At 40.2% G+C, this 24281-nt stretch overlaps 2 protein-coding genes across 8 annotated transcripts in view; both read left to right on the top strand.

Moving 5' to 3' along the window:
* The window catches only part of LOC112456274 (dynein regulatory complex protein 11), a 12430-nt gene extending 10723 nt beyond the window's left edge, over positions 1-1707 (top strand). For 4 of the 6 annotated variants that reach the window (XM_025018723.1, XM_025018702.1, XM_025018708.1 and 1 more), the window contains 4 exons: positions 424-711; positions 934-1026; positions 1121-1238; positions 1329-1583. In XM_025018723.1, the coding sequence (XP_024874491.1) occupies positions 424-711; positions 934-1026; positions 1121-1238; positions 1329-1441 (612 nt within the window). In that variant the 3' untranslated portion in view covers positions 1442-1583. Of the gene's footprint in view, positions 1-423; positions 712-933; positions 1239-1328; positions 1584-1625 lie in introns of those variants that run through there. The other 2 variants (XR_003040938.1, XM_025018737.1) reach the window with 2 other exon arrangements.
* A 5182-nt stretch (positions 1708-6889) lies between these two features.
* On the top strand, positions 6890-22622 carry LOC112456262 (fatty acid synthase). 2 transcript variants are annotated; one of them, XM_025018690.1, is made up of 11 exons: positions 6890-7213; positions 7740-8021; positions 12481-12650; positions 12748-13101; positions 13466-16638; positions 17149-17623; positions 17724-18087; positions 18185-19674; positions 19906-20846; positions 21253-21489; positions 21998-22622. In XM_025018690.1, the coding sequence occupies exons 3-11, from the start codon at positions 12542-12544 to the stop codon at positions 22097-22099; spliced, it is 7245 nt and encodes a 2414-aa protein (XP_024874458.1). In that variant the 5' UTR covers positions 6890-7213; positions 7740-8021; positions 12481-12541; the 3' UTR covers positions 22100-22622. The 2 variants fall into 2 exon arrangements, with proteins under 2 accessions (XP_024874458.1, XP_024874449.1); XM_025018681.1 differs by lacking the exon at positions 7740-8021.
* Positions 22623-24281: the final 1659 nt, after the last annotated feature.

Here is a 24281-nt window from a genome sequence, read left to right as displayed (position 1 = left end):
GTTGCATGACTCATGTGTTTCACGGACACGGACACACATGAGTCATGCAACGAAGAACATGGCTGATTTTGACGAATATTCGACACGTTATTCTCCGACTTCACTTTGACTCGTGGTCCATATTCATGGGTAAGATCTACTGTATTTTTTAAGTAAATCAATGCGTCGACACTGTTTCTTTTATGAATATTGATACGAGACGTGTGCGTACGGCGTTTAGTTTTTTATGGTTCTGAAGAAGGCCAAGTAAGGCACACGAAACGTCAACGACTGTATACTATTCGTGAACGTATTAAATATAATTTTAACATCTTGTATAAATGCTCGAAACGTGGCCGTTTTAAATTATATTTAGCTTCTGCTTAGTCGAGCGAAATTATTCTGTTTATTTATTGTATTAAGTACGTCTGTATACTGTCGAAGGTATCGCGATTACTGCAGCCGTCAGTAATCTTCATGGACGACGCGGAAAAGCCGTTTGTGAAGAAAGTAGCGAAAACAGATAAGACCGATCCGAAACGTTTGAGAAAAGATTTACCAAAACTGGTGAAGAATATCACGGGTGAAGACAGAGTTTTGTTTATCGGGACATCTACGAAGCCTTGGGATGGTGATCCAAAGCTCTTATATCAGACTTACGACAAAGTCATATATATTCCTAGACCGGATTACGGCACCGTGTCTTTTATATGGAAAGATTTGTTGTACAAAGTGAGTTGTACAAATGTCGCTTGAAATCGTCTTTTACGACGTGCTATTTAAAGAAAATTTATCATCTTTAATTAATATATTAATTCATATATCAATCATTTGACAATACGTGCCCACGTTTGATTTTTTACACTTATTTTTTTAAATTATTGTTTCGTCAAATAAAGTTTATGCTAGTAACGAATAATTTATGTTTACACATCAAAAATCTTGTTTTTCTAGTATTCGGGCATTAGTCGACAATTTGATACGTCAGCAATGGCCAAAGCGTGCGACGGTTTCACGATAGGAACTATTTTAGCAGCGATCAATGAGGTTGATAATCTGATCTGAATTACAAATATCAACGTTATCAGTGCTTACAATATATTATCTTAAATTTAACTTTCCTTCGTGTATTACGATACAGATAATGACTACAAAGCGTATGGTACAATTACGAACTCATCCTTTGACGCACGTGGAATTGGTGAATGCGTTGAGTTTCAAGGATCCAGTGTATCGCGAAGAGGAAGATGCGTTTCTAGGTTCGTGAACACACGTGATACGTGTAGCGCATGGGATAGCAAGTGCCTATAGACTTTTAGCAGGCTTAAATTTGGAATTTAATGTTACAGCCTGGTTTTCCAAAACGCCAACGTGTCGACGGAAGCAAAGAGCTTTGGAGTTGGAACTAGAAAAGTTGAACGAAGCAAACGAGTCGCAGAAAAAGAAAAAAGGAGGGAAATAATGGATACGGTATAAAGCTCTCCCATGTAAAAGAATCTACATGTATTTTATACGATATATTATCGATTATAGCCTTAAAGAACGTCATAATACATACGAAAAGTCAGTGAGGTAATAGGAATAAATAAAGAATTTCAGCATGCTCTACTTTTGTTTCTTTCTAATCTTGTTCATATAACTTGCAGATTTTCTGCTGTCTGAAATAGCAAACGTAATATTTTATATGCGAAGCGATACGTGCTTCGTGCATAAAAAATTATAAATTTATACAGTAATTATTTAAATATATAAAGTATAATATTAAGAATTTGATTCTTTATATTTTACTATTATCACGTTTACTATTAGTATTTACTTAATATTCTACATATCAAAGATACGTAGAAAATGTAAAATAAAAATATGCAGATTTTTTGTTTATTGAAATCGGATATGAGATTTATTGCTCATTTCGTACGCCACACTGTCATATGATTAGTCATGAAACATCCATCTATCTGACGAATTAAATCGCACACATGATCGAACACATGATCGATCGTTGTGTCTTTATGTCACAGGTCAAAGAGTCATCAGACTATTACACGCCATTTGAAATTACGCATTTTTTTGAAATAATAGACAAGACACTTACATCAATTAATCTACAAATACACATATATATCTATAAAACAAATTTTTTTTATATATGTATAAAAAATATATATTATTTTTTTATAAAACGGATAGTGTAATTCTCCGCGAGAGAGAGACGTGCACTATCAATAAATTGTTTATGGAACAAACATTGTTTTTTCTATAAAGCGCAAGCAACGATTGTCTTTCTATATAGACCATTTTTTTGATTCTTTATACGTCAGTGATTTTTTATTTATATATTATTAACATTCTTTTATTTACTGTATAACAATTATAATAATTTTTGGAATAATAAAATTTTTAATATTTTTGGATCACGACTCGCCCGTGTGACGCGGCGTGTGACTTCATTCCCGTAATCGATTCCACGTGATACATTGCGTGACGGAGCACGCGAGACTGCATGCCGAATACGCGATTATCTCGATAGCATGCATCGTCTCCGTCGCGTCGCCGTCGCGGCACGGCATTTCCCTCTGTCGAGTGTCGATATCAAAATCAACGTCGAGTTTAGATTAGAGCAACTGCAACTCGTATCGTCGTCGTATCGTCACTTACAAAGTGGCATCTGCGGTGCTAAACAGGATGCCTCCTGCTTGCCTTTGGACGGTACCACAAAGGTCTCGTTAAAAGCGGCGTTAAATCCGACGATTAGTTATATCTCGAGCACTTTCTTCGCGGTAGACGCGTTGTTATTTGACTATCGTTTTAGTCGAGACTATTGTTATTTTTACAGAAAATTATTGTAATTTGTACGCTGCACAACAAAATTTTATTTTGCCTTTTCTAGCGATGATAAATTCTTCCGCGGGATAACCCTTTAATTTAAACTTAAAAAAAAACAATGATTCTACCTCCTCGTGCTGCATTAATCCATTGCTTATATTAATCTTACGTTATCTTTTTCCAACTATAAAAAAATAAAATATAGGTCTTTTACGTACCTATTTGAATAAATAACACGTGCATATTTCAGTGTTTTGATGATACTATTTCTTAACACGTATTTAACAGAGAACTTTTGGATAGAAATATGATTATATTATTAATAATAAACCTTCAATACTGCAATACATGTACAGGGTGATTCAGAAATATAATTTGTACAAACTTTGGGGGTGATATATTTTGGGGGTAATATATTTTTTCTTTTGAATTATTTGTTCTTTTGATAAGCAGAAATAAATGTGTGGAAATAAATAAATTTAACCTTGGATTTTAATATAATATGATTTGAATTAATATAAATTTTAATACGAATACATTTAAATGTAATTATCTTAAAGCATATCTCTCCAAATAAAAATAATCTTAATTATACAAATAATTAGTCTTAATTATTTTACAAAATTATACAAAATATATTATAATATTTATGATTATTATTTTACTATTGTTTCTTGATTATAGAGTTTTGCCTTTTTCTATTTTTCAAAAAGTTGTTATCTAAATTACCTGAATTTTCATCATACGTCTACATATATATATATATATATATATATATATATATGTATATATTTGTCTATCCCTAATGAGTGATTAAAATCAACCTCTATATATAGAAAAGGAGGCGACCTTGTAATTAATATGTATTACGTATTACAAGATGATGGTCCTTGTGAGATGTATTAAAAATCTTTTTTATAGAAAATTATTATTTTTTCTTTTTATATAGTAATATTACAAATTTCTGTACACGAACGAAATTACTCTCAGACAAAATCGCTTTTATCTTTAAATACAAGGATGTGTCAGATTTCAAGAAATTAAGAAGTAAAAAAAGCATCATTGCTGAAGAGTATTATTGAATGTGTAAATGAAAAGTTGTATATGGGGCATTCCATGCCAAATCGACCTGATGGGTTTGACTCTAGACCTCGGATTTGATCGACGATTTTTTATGTTATTATTCCAGCTCTACCATGCACTCAGATTTATTTTAAGATTTTATTTTATAAAATTGATTTAGTTATAATTTTTTTAACCGACATATCGATGGCCACAATTTAAAAATCTGAAAAAATTCTCAAAAATCCTGTGTCAGATATCAAAATTTTTAACCTTTGACCCAAAGTGGACCGGCGTTTGCTTCTTATTTTTTCGAGTTTTTTTCAAAAAAAAAATATTGAAAAAAATTAGAAGCAGACGTCAGTTCACTGTAGGCTGTTGCTTGAACATTTTTATATACAACACAGGATTTTTGAGAATTTTTCCAGATTTTTAAGTTGTGGCCATCGATATATCGGTTTAAAAAATTCTAACTAAACAAAATTTTATAAAAAAAAAAAAAATCTAAAAAAAGTCTAAATACATTTTAGAGTTGGAACACGAACATAAAAAATCGGCGACCAAATCCGGCGAGAGGTCGAGAGTTAAACCTAAGTCGATTTGGCATGGAATGCCCCGCATATGTAAACATAAATTGTTAAATTCTTAAAACACAAAGGATTGAACTACAACTTGTATGATTAATAAAAAAAATCGAAATTTTATAGAATAAGCGTGAAATTTTTCTTATCGTTTTGTCATGCCTAATATCGTTATATTTGAATTTAAGTGAAACTGACACAGTCTATTATATCAATCGTTCAATACTTTACATGAATCATTTTTATATATGCTCGCGAAATCATACGAATGTATACTTATCACTTCCACAATATTTATGCAACGCAGACCTTGCGACGATAAGAAATTTACTTACATTTTATTTACATGATATTAAATTTAATGTCGAGTAAAATGTATCAAAGGTTTGTTTTTTTTTTCTATTTTTAACGAAATCATTACATAAATTCGTGGAATTACGAATAGATTACATAGAATAGATTACATAGAAATGACCGTAATTTTAATCACAAATTCGTCAACTAAACTGTTTTAAAACTTTTCTTAACTTCTTTCCTGAAATTTCGAGGTAGTATAATACCTTCCAAACTGTAAGCGATTGAAAATAAAAAACTTCATGAAAGTTCCTATAGAACTTTCTACATACCGATGTTTTATACCGCACATATCTTTGATATACACGTAAGGCGTACATGCAAATTCTGTAGTCGGAATAATAACGTAGAATTTAGAAGACTAAAAAAAAATGTTTCTCTGCTATAAAAGAAAATATTGGCTTGTTTTTGGAAAAATCAAAATTAAAGTACTTATAGTCAACTACGAGCCGAATGCACGGCACGTCCGTGCGTTACAGCGTTGACGTCTTATGATGAGAGAGAGAGAGAGAAAGAGATTCTTAAATATTAATTATCGAATATTCCTTGCACCCCTTTCCTCAGGTTTTCTTCGGTCGCTTTCGAAACGTGATCACGGACTGTATACGTTCATCGAATCTAGTTATTAGAATTAAAAGGATCTCGCTCGTGTGTCTTGACAAAGGTAAAAGGTAGAACAAAGGCCACGAATCGAGCAAACAGTGGATGTCAACGTTAAAAGTTTATTTCCATCTCAAATAATATCTACATACTACGTTTGCTCGATTATTGGCCTTTGTGTTTTTTTCCTAGTTACTAGAATCTCGAGTACCGATATACTACTATTAAATGGTATCAACACACACTTACACGCACACCTGTGCGAAACGCACATATTCAACGCTATAAGCTATAATGCACAAACGCGTACATTTGATGACTCGATCGTATGTATATGCTTGTATAAGTATATCTATATTGAACGTTTCCGATATCGTTATATCGACCAAGTGGAAAAATATTCCAGAGACACTTCTATTTAAATGATTACAGAGATTTCGGATCTTGAAATCAATTAACGTACGTCACAACGTACGTGTTATATAAATCTGTGTTTCTCTCAACTCTCGTGTGTTCCTTGAAAACTGTTGAAAATCCAACTTAACCATCCGTGTTTACATCCGCGTTAATTCACGAATCCCGAATCTCGAATCGGACAACGACGATCGGCTAACGGAATCGATTTACTTATTTCGTAGCAGCGTGACGCAACATATGCAACATTTCGTTAAAAAGTGTGCAGACATATAAGATTGACGAAAAACATACGATTAGTTATAACGTATTAATGAGTTTCTATAATTTCAATAGACACACATCATATATGTCAGACACAAACGTATCTTATTATTCCTTTTTTGAAGGGCGATTATCTCTCCGAACGAAGATCAGTACATCTATAATTATCGATTCTCTACTACGCTATTCCCTATATTTTACGCGCGCGCGCGCGCGCGCGCGCGACTATCGTATTAGCAGCCGCTATACATTTTAATAATAATATTAATAGCTGGAAGCTGGAACGCATAAAATCATTGCGCATCGTCGACAACGATCGATTCTTTCCACTTGACGTGTTTCAAAACGGTGGTCGGTGACTACGCCGCGCCGGTAACGCTATCATCCCCCCGATAACGCGGTCGGCGAAACGAAAGAACGTAAAAGAGTTGCGACGCTGCGGCATGCGGCATGCGGCATGTGACAAACGCGTGCTCACGCGAATGCCGCGATCTCGCACCAGACGCACCACGCCACCACGCACGGCACGCACCCCGCCGCGTGGACGCGCGTCAGCCGTCAAGTAAAGTGGCTAGCGGCGGACGACGGCGGGCGACGGCGGGCGACGGCGGGTGACGGCGGGTGTCGGCGCCGTCGGCGGGTCAGCCGAAACACGATCCTGCTCGTGACGGAAAATCATAGACAGGACGTCGTCGTCGTCGCACACGCGCGCGCGGATGCGGCACACCGCACACCGGTGACCAGGCACCGGGCGGTGGGCGCGCATGCGTTCGCCGGAGTCGCGCTCCGATTGGTCGTCGCCACATGGTCTGATGTCAGACCACGGAGACTGTGCGATTCAATAATAAGATGCTGGTGAGGTAGATGCCAGTCAGTCCTCAGTTTGATCGCCCGACTTCCCGGTTGTCTCTCTGGAGAGCGAGAGAGAGAGCGAGAGAGAGCCACTCGCGTCACCCTCGGCGTGGAAGACAGCTCCGCGCGGTCATTCGAAAGACCGCAACGACTAAAGCTCAACGAGCAACGCCAGTCCTTCGTTCCGCTCCAACTTGACTTTTCCCGGGATCCGGGATCGTGCTCGTCCACGACGTCCACCAGACGAGACGAGACGAGACGAGAGGAGACCGTTCAGCCAGGTGAGTTTCCGCGCGACCGCGCGACCACGCGCGATCGATATCGGAGTATTCGGACTTTCGGACATTCGGACATTCGGAGTACGACGTTGTGCGACTAGGACGCGTTCGTATCCGTTAACCGCTTACCGGCCAACCGACGTACCGACGTACCGAAGAAAGAACCGCTGCGAGCGAACCGCCGTCGCACGACTCGCAATACTTGGCGAACGTAAGATATACCGCGGATATGTATATATCAGACCCATTTGAGAGAGATATCCTGCGTGTAAAAAGGTTTTGGATCAATGAAAATGTACTTTTATACGTATCTCAAATTTATTTTTATAATCATCTTGGAAACATTTTCTAAAGAAAATATGAAAAATCCTTTCCCACGTATGTTTTCCACAAGGTTTACAAAATCGTGTAAACACTCCTTCAGAAATCCTCCGAATTTAAAGAATTAAATACTACGTGAAAAGAGTATCTCAAATTAACAAATACATATATGTATGTTATACAAGAATAGATTGCGTATCTCTTTCAGGAGTGTCAGAGTCATATGAATCTCTTATATCGACTCTACCGTAATGCGTTGCATGACATGAGTGAGACGCATAGGTACGGCAGATACGGGAAGATGCTAATGACTGGATAAGCATCATGTACGCACGTATATGTAATACATGTAAATAGAGGCAACGAAACGTAAAGTGACTAAATCTTCGAAGCGTAAAAGAGAGAAACGAAAGTTTTCGAGGTAACAAACTGCACCAGGCCACAGACTGCGCTATACAAGCTACGAGCAGTACGAGCTACGAGTCTACAGGTATATACGGCTATACGAATTTCTAACGGAACGATCTAGCGCACTATAGTGCGAAGAGCGAGGAGCGAAACAAACACGCGTTCAGTTTTACGCGAGTCACGAGAGCGCCACAGTATTTATGTGAATGGTAAACAGTAGCGAATATTCGCGCTTCGTCGCGTGTATTTGTAGAAAGAAATCCATCCTCGGACGTTTCGTTTCTTATATACTTGACTTGAAGATTCAAAATACTTGTGAACATTATCGAAATAGACGACCGCGACGTTATGTTTGTGTTTGTATTGCCGATTGCGTCACAATGTATATAGTTCTAACAAGTATGATGTCAAACTGTACCTACGAACTTGCGCGTGCGAACTCACTAACAGTAGGTGACTCTTATAGACACTCGTCGTATGACGAATAGCGAAAGCCTGATATGCGAACACACGCGCAGAAAAAAGTATCCAACTAAAAACTCAAGCTTCACTAGCTCGGCAGGAACGATAAAGCTATAGAGTTTCGAGCGAAAATTTTTCTCTTTTATTTTGGCCGTGCAAGTACGTAACAAAATTTTTTTCTTCCTTTATTCATTGTCAGTTATGAAACGTACGTTTTATCAAAGATCTTGATTAAAATCGAGAGATTGCATTACATTTTCTTTTACACTATACACTATATAATTAATATTTACTATTGCACTACTTTTCTCTCGTTCCAAGAATACACGTACTGTGATATTTCTCAATTACTAATTACAATCGCACGCACCTGTCGCGACGGCGTGGGTGTAAGCGGTGCTGAACGTGCGTCTCTAATGAATTAATGCGACGGGATAAGGAAGCGCAAGAATTGACCTCTGCCTGCATGCGCGATGACTTAAAAATCCGTCATTTACAATATGTTAACGCGGACTTGTAAAAGAGCTCATTTGGTGACATTAAAGCTGCTGTTCCGATTATTCCGATATTGAGACACGCTAGGAACATAATTATTAGTATACTTGATTGTCTTTATGAAATATTCAAATATGTATATAATATATACATACAATAGATTTTTGTATATCGTCTCTGTCGATTTTTCGCTAAATAATGTATGTATGTACATGTACAATATGGCACATCTATCGATAAACAATGCCTTCGAGTATGTCAAAACATAATATTTTCGTAACACGTTCTTAATACACATTTGAAAAGAACTAAAGAATCTGATAATACGTTCGTAATACTGGATTGAGATACGACGTAAGATAACGTCGTGTCGTGTCGTGTCGTATCTTCTACAACGCGCTATACTGAGAAAAAAAATATTTAGTCCGTTACGTGCAGCTAAACATTTTACGTAGTTTGACTAAACATTAGTTGAATTAATTAATTCTTGATTAAAAAATTTGGATGCGGTTGACACGAATGTACTATATCTTTTTTAGTGCAACTTAATACGTGTTGAAACAACTAATGTTTAGTTAACTAACCAACATGTTCAGTTGCACGTATCGGACTAAAAATTTTTTCGGATTAACAAATTTTTAACAAATATTTGTATTTTGCGTCTGCAAATAGACAGCATTATTTTATGTCATTTTATGGAATAGACATGTGCGAGGAAACTCATGTGAATCAGAATAACGTCAAATTAATGTCAAGTACAATGCAAGTGCGATGAAGAGACAACACTCATCACCAGTTTGTTATCATCATCCGTACTGTTTTGCACGCAAGTAAAGTGCACTTCAATGCTCCATCAAATAGGCACGTACTTGCACTTGAGTGCGCGATCTTGAATACTTGAAAATGCAGTATTTAAATATACTTACACATAATTAAGAAAGACAGAGAGTCACCAGGATTATAACAGCTCGGTCTAGCTTAGGGCTTAGGGCTTTTGGCTTACGGTTACGCGCGCATCGCTAGTCGTGCGAGTTTTGCGATAATGCGATAACGGGATAACGCACACTCGACTTTCCTACTTGAACTTAAATCTATTTTGAGGCTCTCCGCACAAGATTATTCCGTATAACACGTTTCGTTACCGATTTCTTTGTGCGTAATCTAAGTCTAAAAATTTACATATGGCTTATAAGTTCATGGCCAATACTTGACGCAACGTGTCACACGAGCGTTAACGAGCGTGTGTTCTTGTGCTGCAGACACTGTCGCGCACACGCGAACGAAACGAACATAATTTTTTTTGCTTTTTTTGTTACTTTTTTGTTGTCTTAGCCACAATTTTACTTCTTTAGTTGACTCGATAAAAATAGTGATGGCTGTGTCAACTTGGGTTTATACGTGGTACACAGCTACAGGGGAAAAAATGTCGAGCGATAAAATCTGAAAGATGTGATCTATCGAGATTTTCATTCACGTTGTAAAGTTTAAGTGTTGCGTTGGCGCAGAATAGCTATAAGAGTACAGTTTTGACGCGGTTAAGAATGGAACAAGAAAATCGGATTTACTCTTAGAAGACGACAAGATTACAAAGACGTACGCTATTGAGATATTTGTTGAACGTAATGTTTTACGGCGTTGTGCTATAGCTCTCAGGGTGGTTGGAAGATGATTTTTCTGAATCAAAGAATATTGCGATCAACTTATTGGCAATGGAACAACTACGTAGCAACAAACGAGAGCATTAGAGAAATATGTTTTTACTTTTTATATTTAGATTTTCTTTTTATGACTGTGCCAACTATTACGTTTCAGTCGATACAGCCACTCTTTTTATCGACGCGGCTAAAGTGATTAAAAATCGTAAATAAAAGACACGCAACAAAGCCAAAAATTTATGTCTATGTCTACGTCTATGTATTTTGTTCAACCGTGTGTTGTGTGCCACACAATAGTTGTGCCAACTTAATAACCAGCTTGAAATTCCATGACGCAACGATTTTTTTTCCGACAACGTCATTACAACGACTCTATGACTACGTTTACACGACCACGCGACGGTTCATAACCCGGTTTAGTAACTACCATATACTATCTGATTCAAAATTTTTCTTTTTTTTTTATCATAATAATTACGTAGAGTATAAAATAATCAGTAATTTTTTTTTAAGAATATTCTCCATTTTACGTCGCATGATAATGTGGATAGATCCAATCTTATCACCGCACCAGTTCGATGCAATACGTATAGAAAAAACGTTGGATTGACTTTACTCAACGCTTTTACAAACAGTCTCATGTAACGAGAAATAGCTGTATGACGTTTTGGGGCGACCGCACAAGTACGATATGAGAAATATATCTGCAAAAGTTGTCGAAAAACGGACTTGCGATCGAATATCAAGGGGTTTTTACGACGTAAAAACGTACGTACGCGTGACATTTGCTGGTTCCTGAAACTCCATGTTGTGTCGACAGTAACACGTTCCGGATTATGTGATTGATGAAACGAATATCCTAATCGAATATATCGTAACCGAATATCGTGCCGCGGGTCGCGGGTTACGGTCGGGTATACGCGATAACTCCTCTTATCAGGATAGTTCGGAACGGCACGTTTAAGACAAATTTTCGTAAATGTCTGATATTTTGCTATCTCTTGCTCTCGAGATACGTCTCTCGCGATTTGTCTTGTATAATTTCATATAAAAGTAATAAAAAAGGTAATATTATCGAAAAATAAATTATTTGTGAAATATGTCGAAATATATGTTGAAATAAAATATAACGTATTTCTCTCGTGCGAAGTATATATGACGTTGCGTTATTTGAAAATGAAATAGGTCATTATCGTAGCACGGTATCTTCAATTAATTAGCTAGAAATGACGTGAGTTGAATGAATGATCGTTCGTGCAATAATACGACGTACGTACCTGGATCTCGAATTTGGAGAAAGATAATTGACAGATTTTTCAAGAAAGAGCGACGATCCTGCAAACATTCGTCAAGCAAAGTTGATTTATCTAGAAACTCTATTGAGATTACTCAATTAAGTATGTTTAATGTCAATTGAAGGTAATCGCGTGTAGTGTACGCGCTCGTGGACCGAGCGCGTTCAAAGAGACGGTTAAACGAGATTCCAGAGCGTTAAGATTTCAACGTAACGGATAAGCGTAAATGATTACTAATTTATTCCTGGGGTTGGAATGGCCCTTTGTAAGTTTCTCTCGAAACATCGACAACAACATTTTGTAAACTCTACGACATTAAAAGTCAAATTGATTGATTTGAACGTCTTTTTTTTGAACCTGAGAAAAATTGATTAAAATAGTGAGAAATGGATATTTTCTAAAAAAAATGTTTTTTCCTTAAGTAAAAGAATATTTTTATTTAAAGCTATACTCGCGCATTTCTTGGAAAAAAAAAACTGCAAAAAATATTGAAAAAAGATGTATCGTTTGTTCGGTTTGTGTTTAAATATATGCTCTAGAGTATCCTTCAAATGTGCCTCTTTCTTATACGTGTAGATCAACTATAGATGTGTTTCGACAAACGTAAAAACTCGAGTTGGTTTTATCTTTGCAGATAGAGATTCGTACGGAGTAGAAAAGAGTTGGATAACGATTAACGATCCTCCGTCGGCAAGATGCCTGCTCAATTTGAAAGTGTCAACAGTCCCGTGACGCGGGAGTCCGCGATCGGAAATGGAGTGCCGTATTCCGTCGATAGTGACATCGTCATTACGGGCATATCAGGTACGACGTGTCAGTCGCGCGAATGGCCACAGCACGGCTGGCTGCATGATCGTTATGGGAGCGTAACGCGCCGTGAACAAATAACGTTTTTTTCCAGGCCGTCTGCCAGAGTCGTCCAATATCGAGGAGTTTAAGGAGAATCTGATGAAAGAAATGGACATGGTCACTGGTGACGATCGCCGTTGGTCAGCGGACGCCCACGGGATACCGCACAGGTCTGCCAAGCTCAAGGACCTCAGCAACTTCGACGCCTCTTTTTTCGGGGTACATCCCAAGCAGGCACACGCAATGGACCCGCAGCTTCGCATGATGTTAGAAGTCACGTACGAGGCGATAGTCGACGCTGGCATCAATCCCTCGACCGTGAGAGGATCGCGTACCGGGGTGTTCATCGGTGTCTCTTGTTCGGAAACGGATGACTTTTATATGAGAGATATGGATACCATAAATGGTTCGTCCATTATGAAAAATAATACCGAATGTCTCCTGCTCACAGTCAATTCAAGTATTTGTACGTTTTCTACCTACCGCGAGGCAAGATATTCGCTGAATCTAACGATCTTTCCTAAAGATAAGAAAATGAATATAATTATATATATGAATAGCAAATTATTCGCACGTAAAATTGTGCATCCATTATGTGTGCGCATATATATATATATATATATATATATATACGTGCGAATAATTTGCTATTCATATTTTGCTATTTGTCATAAATATCTGTTATATATGGTATACGCGAGACAAGTTATACACGATATATCTGCTGACAATGAGAATAAACCGAGAAACTTGCGCGCATCTGCTTGCAGGATACGGATTGCTCGGGTGTTCGAAATCGATGTTCGCCAACAGAGTCTCCTTCTGTTTCGACTTCAGCGGACCTAGTTACGCGGTGGACACGGCTTGTTCCTCGGCCTTGTACAGCATGCATCAGGCAGTGGCCGCGATGCGCAACGGCGAGTGCGATGCCGCGATCGTCGGTGGATTGAATCTCGTATTAAGACCGGCGACCTCGCTTCAATTTCATAAACTGAATATGCTGGCCCAGGATGGCAAGTGCAAAGCGTTCGACGCTTCAGGTGACGGTTACGTGAGGGCCGAGGCGGTGGTGGGGATATATTTGCAAAAGGCGAAGGATGCGCGCAGAGTATACGCCACGGTGATTCACACGAAAACAAACACCGACGGCTACAAATCTCAGGGTGTCACGTATCCCAATGGTGAAATGCAGAATCGATTGATGCGCGAGGTCTACAGCGAAGCGGGAATTAATCCCGCAGACGTGGTTTACGTGGAGGCCCATGGTACCGGTACCAAAGTAGGTGATCCAGAGGAAATCAATTCCATCGACGAACTGTTCTGCAAAAATAGGAAGACTCCTTTGCTGATTGGCTCGGTCAAATCCAACATGGGTCACTCGGAGCCGGCCAGTGGATTGTGCTCGATCGCCAAAGTGCTAGTCGCGATGGAAGCGGGCGTGATACCCGCGAATTTGCACTTTGATACTCCAAATCCGAACATTCCTGCCTTAAACGAGGGGCGCATTCGAGTGGTCGACAAGGCCACACCGTGGAACGGTGGTCTCGTAGGCGTCAACTCGTTCGGCTTCGGCGGCGCAAACGCGCATGTCGTTCTGCGCAGCAATCCAAAACCAAAATTGTCACCATTATTAAACATCGCCGAATTGTCGCCCAAATTGGTCGCTGTGTCAGGTCGAACGGAAGAAGCTGTGCACACCTTGCTGGCGAAGGCGAAAGAGCATCGTAAAGACGACGAATTTCTTTCTCTGTTACACATAATGCACAACAACGACATCCCCGGTCACAAGATTCGCGGCTACGAGATACTCGGCGTCGATGGTACGCGGGAAATGGCCGAGGTAGCGAGCTATAACGAGAGGCGCCCCATTTGGTTCATATTTTCCGGCATGGGCACGCAATGGCCAGGCATGGGTCGTCAATTGTTCGGCATTGAAACTTTTCAACGTAGTTTGCGACGATGCGCGGATGCATTGGCGCCCCACGACATCGACCTTATGAATATCATCATGAACGCTACGAACGAAACGTACGAGAACGTGATGGATGCCTTCGTGTCTATTGCGGCTATGCAGGTCGCCCTCGTGGACGTTTTAACGTCGATAGGCATACATCCGGACGGCATAATCGGACACTCCGTTGGAGAATTGGGTTGTGCTTATGCCGACGGCGCATTTACCGCGGAGCAGACTGTTTTAGCGGCTTACAGTAGAGGCAAAGCGATTATAGACTCCAAGTTGGAACCAGGCGCCATGGCGGCAGTTGGTTTGAGCTGGGAGGAGGCCAAAAAAATGTGCCCGCCCGATATCACTCCAGCTTGTCACAACTCCACCGACTCGATCACTATTTCCGGTCCGCGTGAGTCTATACGCAAATTCGTACCGGTGCTGAAGAGCAAAGATATCTTCGTCAAGTTGGTCAACAGTTCCGGCTTCTCTTTCCACAGTAAATACATCGCCCCGGCCGGGCCTAGGCTACGCGCTTCGCTCGAGAAAATTATCCCGAGTCCAAAGCAGAGGTCGGCCAGATGGATCTCCAGCTCCGTCCCCGAGGCTGCATGGGGCAGTCCGCTCGCGCAGCTTAGCTCCGCCGCGTATCACGTCAACAATTTGTTGTCGCCTGTGCTCTTTCAGGAGGCGATCGCGCATGTCCCAGAGAACGCGATAACGATCGAGATCGCGCCGCACTGCTTGCTACAGGCAATCTTGCGCAGATCGTTACCACCAACGGTGACCAATATCGGCCTCCACAAGCGGGACCATTCGGACAATCTGGCCTTTCTGCTGTCCAACGTGGGCAAGCTGTATATGGCCGGTGCGCAACCTGACGTTTCCAAATTGTATCCGCCGATGAGTTGGCCCGTTGGTCGCGGAACACCGATGATCGGACCCCTGGTCAGGTGGGATCATACTACCGCGTGGGACGTGGCTGTTTTCAAACGGACATCGGACAGCTCGGGAGAGTGCGTCGTCCAAATTGATCTGTCAAAAGAAACAGACGCGTATCTAGCGGGGCACCAGATAGACGGACGAGTCCTTTTCCCAGCCACTGGCTATATTTTATTGGTGTGGAAAACTTTGGCGAAACTGCGCGGCGTCGAGTTTGAACGATTGCCGGTAGTGTTCGAGAACGTGCGGTTTCAGCGAGCCACTATTATGCCGAAGGAGGGAACGGTGAAATTCTCGATAACTATTTTCAAGGGAACGGGCGATTTTGAGATCTGCGAGACCGACGCGATTGTCGTCAGCGGAAACGTCCGCGTGTCCGAGACTATCGAGAAGCATCAGCTGAAACTGCCGCCACCATCAGTACCGCCTACCACGGAGGAGACTTTGCCGTTAAATACCAAAGACATTTACAAGGAACTGAAGCTGCGCGGTTACGAGTATCGCGATATCTTCCAAGGAATCAAATCTTGCGACAACTACGGCGTTGCCGGCGAACTTTACTGGTTCGATCAATGGGTTCCGTACATAGACACTATGCTTCAGTTAAGCATAGTGTCCACCAGCCACAAGCTAATGTATTTACCGTCGCGTCTCCAGTACGCCGCGATCGACCCCGTTCTTCACAAACGACTGGTGGAAGAATTACCGGAAGATGGTGGTTTACCAGTGTATCATTACAAGAACATCGATGTAATTAAATCGGGTGGCGTCGAGCTCAGAGGATTGAAATCTTCCTTGGCGCCTCGTCGACAGCAGACTCAAGCCGATCCAAAATACGAACGCTACACTTTCGTACCCTATGAAAATTCACACAGTCTGATAGAGGATCCAATGAGAGGAAAAGTGCACGCGCTCACTGTACTCTTGCAAATTATGTGCGAAAACTTGATGGCATTGAAATTGAAGACCGTGGAAGTTGCAGGCGAACGAGCTGCCGAAGCTCTTTTGGCGCCGCTTATTCTCGACATTTTCCACGGGGAACTGGGCGCGCCTATCGTAAGTGTTTTTAACGGCAGAATTTTAATAAATTGTTTCGCTCAAGGTGGAATATTTTTCCATCCAAAATTCTTAGCGTCGCGTATACGCGGAGTGTGGCAACAACGTGAAAAATCAATATCTTTTGTTTGACAGACGACTGTTCCATCACTCAACTATCTATTCAACACATATTACACTTGATTAAATTACATTGTCACAATGTGTTAAGAATTGGAAAGAAGCTTTAGAAACAAATGATTAGAAGGGAGAAGTTTGTGCCATTCCCATATGTTAATGCCATTTGAAACAACGTATTTTGTTTTACTTAAACTGTTTACTCGTTTCTTGTACATATATTTGTATTATATATATACAAATTTTAAGAAGCATGTCAACTTACAAATGAAAAACGAGGCATGTCACGATCGATCACGCGACACGTATAGTTTATTTCTATTTGTACGTGCTTTTTTTGCTCTTCTTCTTCAGTATTTAAAATTATCATAAAATTGCTTTGTTTGTCGCCAGATTGATTTAAAAGTGGTCGCAGTTTCTGCCGACACGTACACGGCGAGTTTGAGCCAAATGAACGTGAACGCTGACATCGTAACGCAAGACGTGAATAAAGCACCACCCGCTCAGGATGTGCACTTTGTCATAGCGGCGGACGTTCTGTCCAATCAATCTTATACCGTTCTCAAAAACTTGGTAGCTGCCTTAAAACCTGGTTGTTTCGTGCTTCTGGAGGAGACGGCTGCGCAACTGAATTTGAAGACCGCGTTGAAGGAAACGGATTTAACATTGGCCGGTAAACAAATCGATCCCACGGGAAAGACTTACTTGTTGCTGAAGAAGCGGCAGAAAAGCAGCAGGGAACCGACGGTAATACAAATCACAGAGAAATCACTCTCCTGGCTGGAAGATGTAAAAGCAGCACTGAAGAAATCTGACGGCGAAGATGATCAAGAAGTGCTTCTTGTATCTCAAGGCGAAGGAACGCTTGGTAATATTACAGAAAAAATTATTTCAAAGTTTCTTAAACTTTCTTTAACTGCCCTGTATGAGGAACAGAAGAAATTTCTCGTTTTTTTTTTTATTTGTAGGCTTGGTCGGACTCATGACTTGTATACGACGCGAGACAGGCGGTGCAAATGCGCGTTATATCTTTATCCAAGACAAGAACGCTCCCAAGTTTGGTTTATCCGTGCGGTCTTACGTCGAACAGTTGGACAAAGGATTAATGGCTAATGTGCTAAAAGGAGGACAATGGGGCTGTTATCGACACTTGCCATTGGATCAACCGAGCGACGTGTCTTCCCTACAAGTGGAGCACGCCTATGTAAACACATTGACAAGAGGAGACCTCAGCAGTTTGAGATGGATCGAAGGACCGTTAAGTTACTACCGTTCTGACACGTTTCCCAATATGAAATTTTGCAGCGTATACTATGCTCCATTAAACTTTAGGTAAGTTGTCAATGAGTATTGTTTTATTGATATACATGATACTTTAGATAACGAAGACGTGACAAATAGATATATATATAAATTATATGGACGACAGGGATATCATGTTGGCGAGTGGCAAATTACCACCGGACGCCTTGCCAAATAATATGGCTACGGAAGAATGTATATTGGGGCTTGAATTTTCCGGAAGAGACACCGACGGTCGTCGTGTGATGGGCATAGTCGAAGCTAAAGGGTTGGCGACCACTGTGGTCGCGGATCTTGATTTCCTTTGGGAGGTACCCGACAAGTGGACGTTGGAACAGGCGGCGACGATACCTGTCGCTTACGCGACTAGTTACTACGCTCTGTTTATACGAGGTCGATTGAAAGCAGGCGAAAGCGTGTTAATCCACGCTGGTACAGGCGGCGTCGGTCAAGCAGCGATCGCCATTGCTCTGCACGCTGGTTGTACCGTCTTTACTACCGTCGGCACGCTGGATAAGAGAGAATATCTGAAGAAAATATTTCCACAGTTGACCGACAGGCACATCGGCAATTCCCGAGACACCAGTTTCGAACAGCTAATACGTGCCGAGACTCAGGGACGTGGGGTCGACGTCGTGCTGAATTCACTGGCAGAGGAGAAATTGCAAGCTGGCATTCGGTGCCTGGCGTTCGGTGGCCGTTTCCTTGAGATCGGCAAGTACGATCTGTCGAACGACAGCCGCGTAGGGATGTCAATGTTTTTGAAGAATACGTCTTTCCACGGTATATTGTTGGACGCGCTGTTCGGAGAAGACAACGCGGTGAAAAAGGAATTGGTGAACCACGTTTCGGAGGGAATCAAGAATGGCGCGATACGTCCGCTTCAATCGACCGTGTTTTCGGAGCAACAGCTCGAGCAGGGATTTAGATTCATGGCAACGGGCAAGCATATCGGCAAAGTACTAGTGAAGATCCGTGATGAGGAACCGACGAAGAAGCGTGTATTAGCAACGCCGAAGACAGTGGCCGCGATCCCACGTACTTACATAAATCCGGAGAAGTCGTACGTCCTGGTCGGCGGTCTCGGTGGGTTTGGGTTAGAATTGGCCACGTGGATGATCGCCCGCGGCGCCAAATTCATCGTTCTCGTGTCGCGCTCAGGCATACGCACCGGTTACCAGGCATTGTGCGCGCGTCGCTGGCGCGAAAGCGGCGTAAAAGTCGTCGTCTTCACGGAGGATGTTACGACATTCGCGGGTGCTGAGCGCTTAATCCAAGATAGCAACCGGCTGGCTCCGGTAGGCGGTATATTCAATCTGGCAGCTGTGCTACGCGATGCTCTGATTGAAAACTTGGAAGAGGCCGATTTCAAAACGGTCATTTTGCCGAAAGTCAATGTTACAAAGAATTTAGATGCGGTATCGAGAAAGCTCTGCCCATCGTTGGATTACTTTGTGGTATTCTCGTCCGTGTCGTGCGGTCGCGGCAATATGGGTCAAACCAACTACGGTCTCGCAAATTCGACCATGGAGAGACTGATGGAAGAGAGGCAGGCTAATGGTTTACCCGGTCTCGCCATTCAATGGGGTGCCATCGGAGATGTTGGCTTAATTATAGGTAATATATATGTATGAATCGAGTTTTGTAAACACTCGAATCTTGACTTGATCACGCCTACGTTTATGCCCCTTGAATAAACACGCGTAAATAAAACACGAATATTCAAGTATTATGAATGCGATAAGTATGCACGACGTTTGCATACCATTGTTCTAGTCCATTGTTGTATGAATGCTTTGTACATTTCACGATGACAGTTTTTCTTGAGATATTGTTATTGTTTTTCAGAAACGATGGGAGATAACGATACCGAAGTGGGCGGTACTCTACCGCAACACATGTCGAGTTGTCTCGCGACGATGGATATATTCCTTCAACAACCGCATCCGGTGTTGGCTTCCTCGGTGTTGGCTGAAAAACATAAAGCCGATGACGGCAACAAGGCTGATCTCATCGCAACCATTGCCAATATCCTAGGCATTAAAGATGCCACGTCGATTAATCCCAATAATAACTTGGCCGATTTGGGTATGGACTCGCTGATGGGCACGGAAATCAAACAGACTCTCGAGAGAAACTACGACATTCTATTGTCGGCTCAAGAGATCCGTAATTTAACCTTTGCCAAATTGCAAGAATTATCTTCGACCAGTGGTGAGATAACGAAAGAGCAGCAACCTCTCGCCGCGGATACGACCACTATTACCGCAGACTCAAACGTTTCGATCAACATGCTGTTGATGCAGTGGCCGAGCAACGAATTGCTGCCTAAAGAGGCGCTCGTTCGCTTGAAAACAAAGACGTCCAACGGACCGACGTTATTCGTCGTTCACGGTATCGAGGGTCTCGTTAAATCGCTAGAATATGTGGCCAGCGAACTCGAAAGGCCGTTATGGGGTCTGCAGAGTATTGAGCAGGCGCCTCACGAAACGATACCGGAGTTGGCTGAATTCTATGTGAATACCATTAGAAAAGTTCAGAAGAAAGGACCATATCACTTGGCAGCATACTCGTATGGAACTTGCGTCGCCATCGAGATGACTTTGCAATTGGAAGCCGCTGGAGAAAAGGTAGTTCTGAGTCTGATCGATGGTTCGTTGGCATTCGTGCGACAGCAATGTGATATGATTGGCAAACTAGATGAGATGAAAAAAATTACTTCCGAAGGCTGTATGAAAGCGTTGGCATATTTCAGCATACAATTTAATAAGAAAATAAATTTCATTCAAGTAAGTATCACACAAACCTATCCTTTCTATTCATTTTCTTGTACCTTGAAATAAGGAAATGGGGAAAAGCACGAGTACGGAGTAGAATATCTAAAGCACACGTTCGAGTCTTGATAGAATGTAAACAAAAGTGAACGTATTACAACATGACGGGTGTTTATCGTTTACGTAAATAATAATTGTTTTTTATCTCTTAAAAATTATGCAATGACGTATATTGTCGTATATCATAATACGTCAATGAACTTGTAGCACATTTTCAAAATCTTGAACAGTCCTTGGCAACTTTATTAACAATAGATCACGTTATTATCATAAATCAAGACGATCTGAGCAACAATACGTGAGATATACCATATACGTTAATCAACTGATTTAGATTCACGTTGCGATGCTTTTGTTTCAGGCGTATGACGTTTTGAAGCAGAGTAAATCAGATGTGGAGATGTTTGACAAGATGATAGAAGTGATAGGCGATACGCCGTTTACACAGGACGATCTAAAAATTGCCGGATATCTTTTATTCAAAAAATTGGCAGCTGCTGTATTTTATAATCCGAATAAAAAGATCAAGGGACCGGTCACACTGATTAAAGCTGCAGAAAACTTTCTGCATTTAAAAAAGGATTATGATTTATCAAATGTAAGAAAATTCTTTGTTTCTTGTTTTATTAAATTTCTTCAATGTTGTTAAATTTTCAATGTAGCTTTTCTTTTTATAGTTAGTTTGTTATAGGGTTGTAAATGACGTGTAAATTAATACGTGTAAATTAGAAGTTAGATGATCACACACACGCACACGCGCGCACACACACACGCGCACACTTTAATGTTTTACGTTAATTTTTAATTTAATTTTAATCAAATATATTTGTCGAGTATCGTAACATAATAGCTACATCCAAAAATAGAAAATTGATGAATTAAAAATTTTAAAATATTAATATATCTAGGATAGAGTATCTACAACGTTATCGCGCACGTGCGCATCTAAAAATAAAACGTAGAACTTTAATTTTATCCGTATGTTTAGTAGACATGAACTTTATTTCAAGCTGATAAATTTTATTTTAATCTCGTCACTCGTCGTATAGATTTTAGTAGCTTATATTTTAACATTGCATATATTCTTTACCCTTTTTTCTTTTCAGATTTGCACACAACCCATAAGAATAGAAGAGGTGTCCGGTAATCATAGGACAATGTTGCTAGGAGAAAGTGCAAAGAAGGTCGCAAGTCTCTTGCGAGCGTAGCTTGCGGAAGAAAAAAGTTTTATTATATTTGAGAATGCGTACGTGGCATATATCCCGTGTTGCTGATAAAACTTAATATTTTCCATAATATAGAGAAGTTGCAAAAACATTGTACATATATATCTTATATATAAATTGCAATATTGCAAATACGGTATACTATATTGTTCCAATGTAACTGAAAAGTTATATGCTGTATAGATTGACGTGATTAGTACGTTGCAAGATTCTTTTCGTATATAATTCATCATACTTGAATATTATAGGTTTAAAATTGCGTTTGTAAGCAGTTGAATCGTACAAAATGAGAAAGACGCTAGGATAAAACGAAATCAGCTTCTTAATATGATAACTGTACGTTACCCTCTATTTAAATAAATAACAAAAATTTTTGTAATTTTTAAGTTTAAGATCTTGTTTTTTAGGATATTATGTATAAGAATGTGATTCCCAAAGTGGGCAAATTAAATATTTATATTATTTAATTTGTATTAATGGTGAATATAGCATTACTATTTATTTATATGTATATTAATAATTATCCTATATATTAAAAAAATGATTTTTATTACTTTCTTCCTTTTAATTAATATATATAGGTAAGCTTTTAATTAAAGCCTTTCATTATAAGTAGAATGATGAAATTGTAAGTGACGATAAAATATATCAACTCGTACGTACAATATCTAACGTGTATTGATTAAAATCTTTTTATAGTTTTTATTATAAATTCTATCATTACGATATTTTTTATACACATTATTATAACTGTCGTAAGTTTTTCTCATATGTAACACATATGTAATACATCGTATTTTATTCCCATTAATAATTACAAGTTCAATACGACAAAAAACGTATTTTTCAATTTCAAATTTCACTTTAAAATGACAACCAGCACAAGAACCTCAGAAATATCTAAGAAATGTTTCATTCGATAAATTGAAATATCTTATAAATATTTCAAAATGTTTTCGCAACAGCTCTGAGACATATCTGGAATAGCAAAATGTCCGCGATTCTTGCACTTGAAACTTGGATTTGTTCCGGTCTTGGCACTTGGACTTGTTCCGGTCACAACCTATCCTGGATCGAAAAGCGTGCAGGCAAGCGCTATGCGTTTTTAAAACTGTTTTACATATGTGTAAAGCGCTTCATCTAACCTATCCCGATCGAAAAGCAAATTAAAATTATAATTTAAATTTTCAGCGCCACGTATATCGTGGCGCCGATTGGTTCTTCTGCAGGCTCTCGAGAGTTATATTTAATTTAAATTTTCAGCGCCACGTATATCGTTACCTAGGGAGTTATATTTAATTTAAACTTTAAGCGCCGCGTATCGCGGCGTCGATTGGTTGTTCTGCCTGCAGGCCCCTAGGGAGTTAGACCTAATTTAATCTTTAAGCGCCAAGTATCGTGGCGCCGAATTAAATTTTAAGCGTTACGTATCGTGGCGTCGATTAATTGTTCTGCCTGCAGGCCCCTAGAGAGTTGGATCTAATTTAATCTTTAAGCGCCAAGTATCGCGGCGCCGAATTATATTTTAAATGCCACGTATCGTGGCGTCGATTGGTTGTTCTGCCTGCAGGCCCCTAGGGAGTTAGATATAATTTAATCTTTAAGCGCCAAGTATCGTGGCGCCGAATTAAATTTTAAATAGTTCACGCATACACTTTCCACGCGAACCGAGGTTCACGCACACCCCCCCGTGCTTTCGGAGGAGGTGCGGTAGTCCCGAAATATTAATGTTTATGTATTTAATTAAAAGTTAAACTATAAGTTGCTGTGCATATGTTCACATTTCTGCATCTTAGGGATATTTTGTCGTGAGATATTTTGCCAGGGGATATTTTGTCGCGGGATATTTTGCCATGGGATATTTTGTCGCGGGATATTTTGTCGCATGGGATATTTTGTCGCATGGGATATTTTGTCGCGGGATATTTTGTCGCATGGGATATTTTGTCGCGGGATGTTATGTCCGGGATATTTAGACGTGACACCCGTGGCGTCGATTGGTTGTTCTGCCTGCAGGCCCCTAGGGAGTTAGATCTAATTTAATCTTTAAGCGCCAAGTATCGTGGCGCCGAATTAAATTTTAAATAGTTCACGCATACACTTTCCACGCGAACCGAGGTTCACGCACACCCCCCCGTGCTTTCGGAGGAGGTGCGGTAGTCCC

This window comes from Temnothorax curvispinosus, unplaced genomic scaffold, assembly GCF_003070985.1.
Source record: "Temnothorax curvispinosus isolate PA1 unplaced genomic scaffold, ASM307098v1 QBEX01000615.1, whole genome shotgun sequence".
Taxonomy (NCBI): domain Eukaryota; kingdom Metazoa; phylum Arthropoda; class Insecta; order Hymenoptera; family Formicidae; genus Temnothorax; species Temnothorax curvispinosus.
The sequence above is the reverse complement of the archived record's forward strand: the minus strand, read 5'-3'. Positions and strand labels throughout refer to the sequence as shown.

Coding starts and splice junctions, on each gene's coding strand:
- LOC112456262 (XM_025018681.1), top strand. CDS start 12,542: ATGCCTGCTCAATTTGAAAGTGTCAACAGTCCCGTGACGCGGGAGTCC. Junction 12,651..12,747: donor CGTCATTACGGGCATATCAG/GTACGACGTGTC, acceptor GTTTTTTTCCAG/GCCGTCTGCCAGAGTCGTCC. Junction 20,847..21,252: donor AGAAAATAAATTTCATTCAA/GTAAGTATCACA, acceptor CTTTTGTTTCAG/GCGTATGACGTTTTGAAGCA.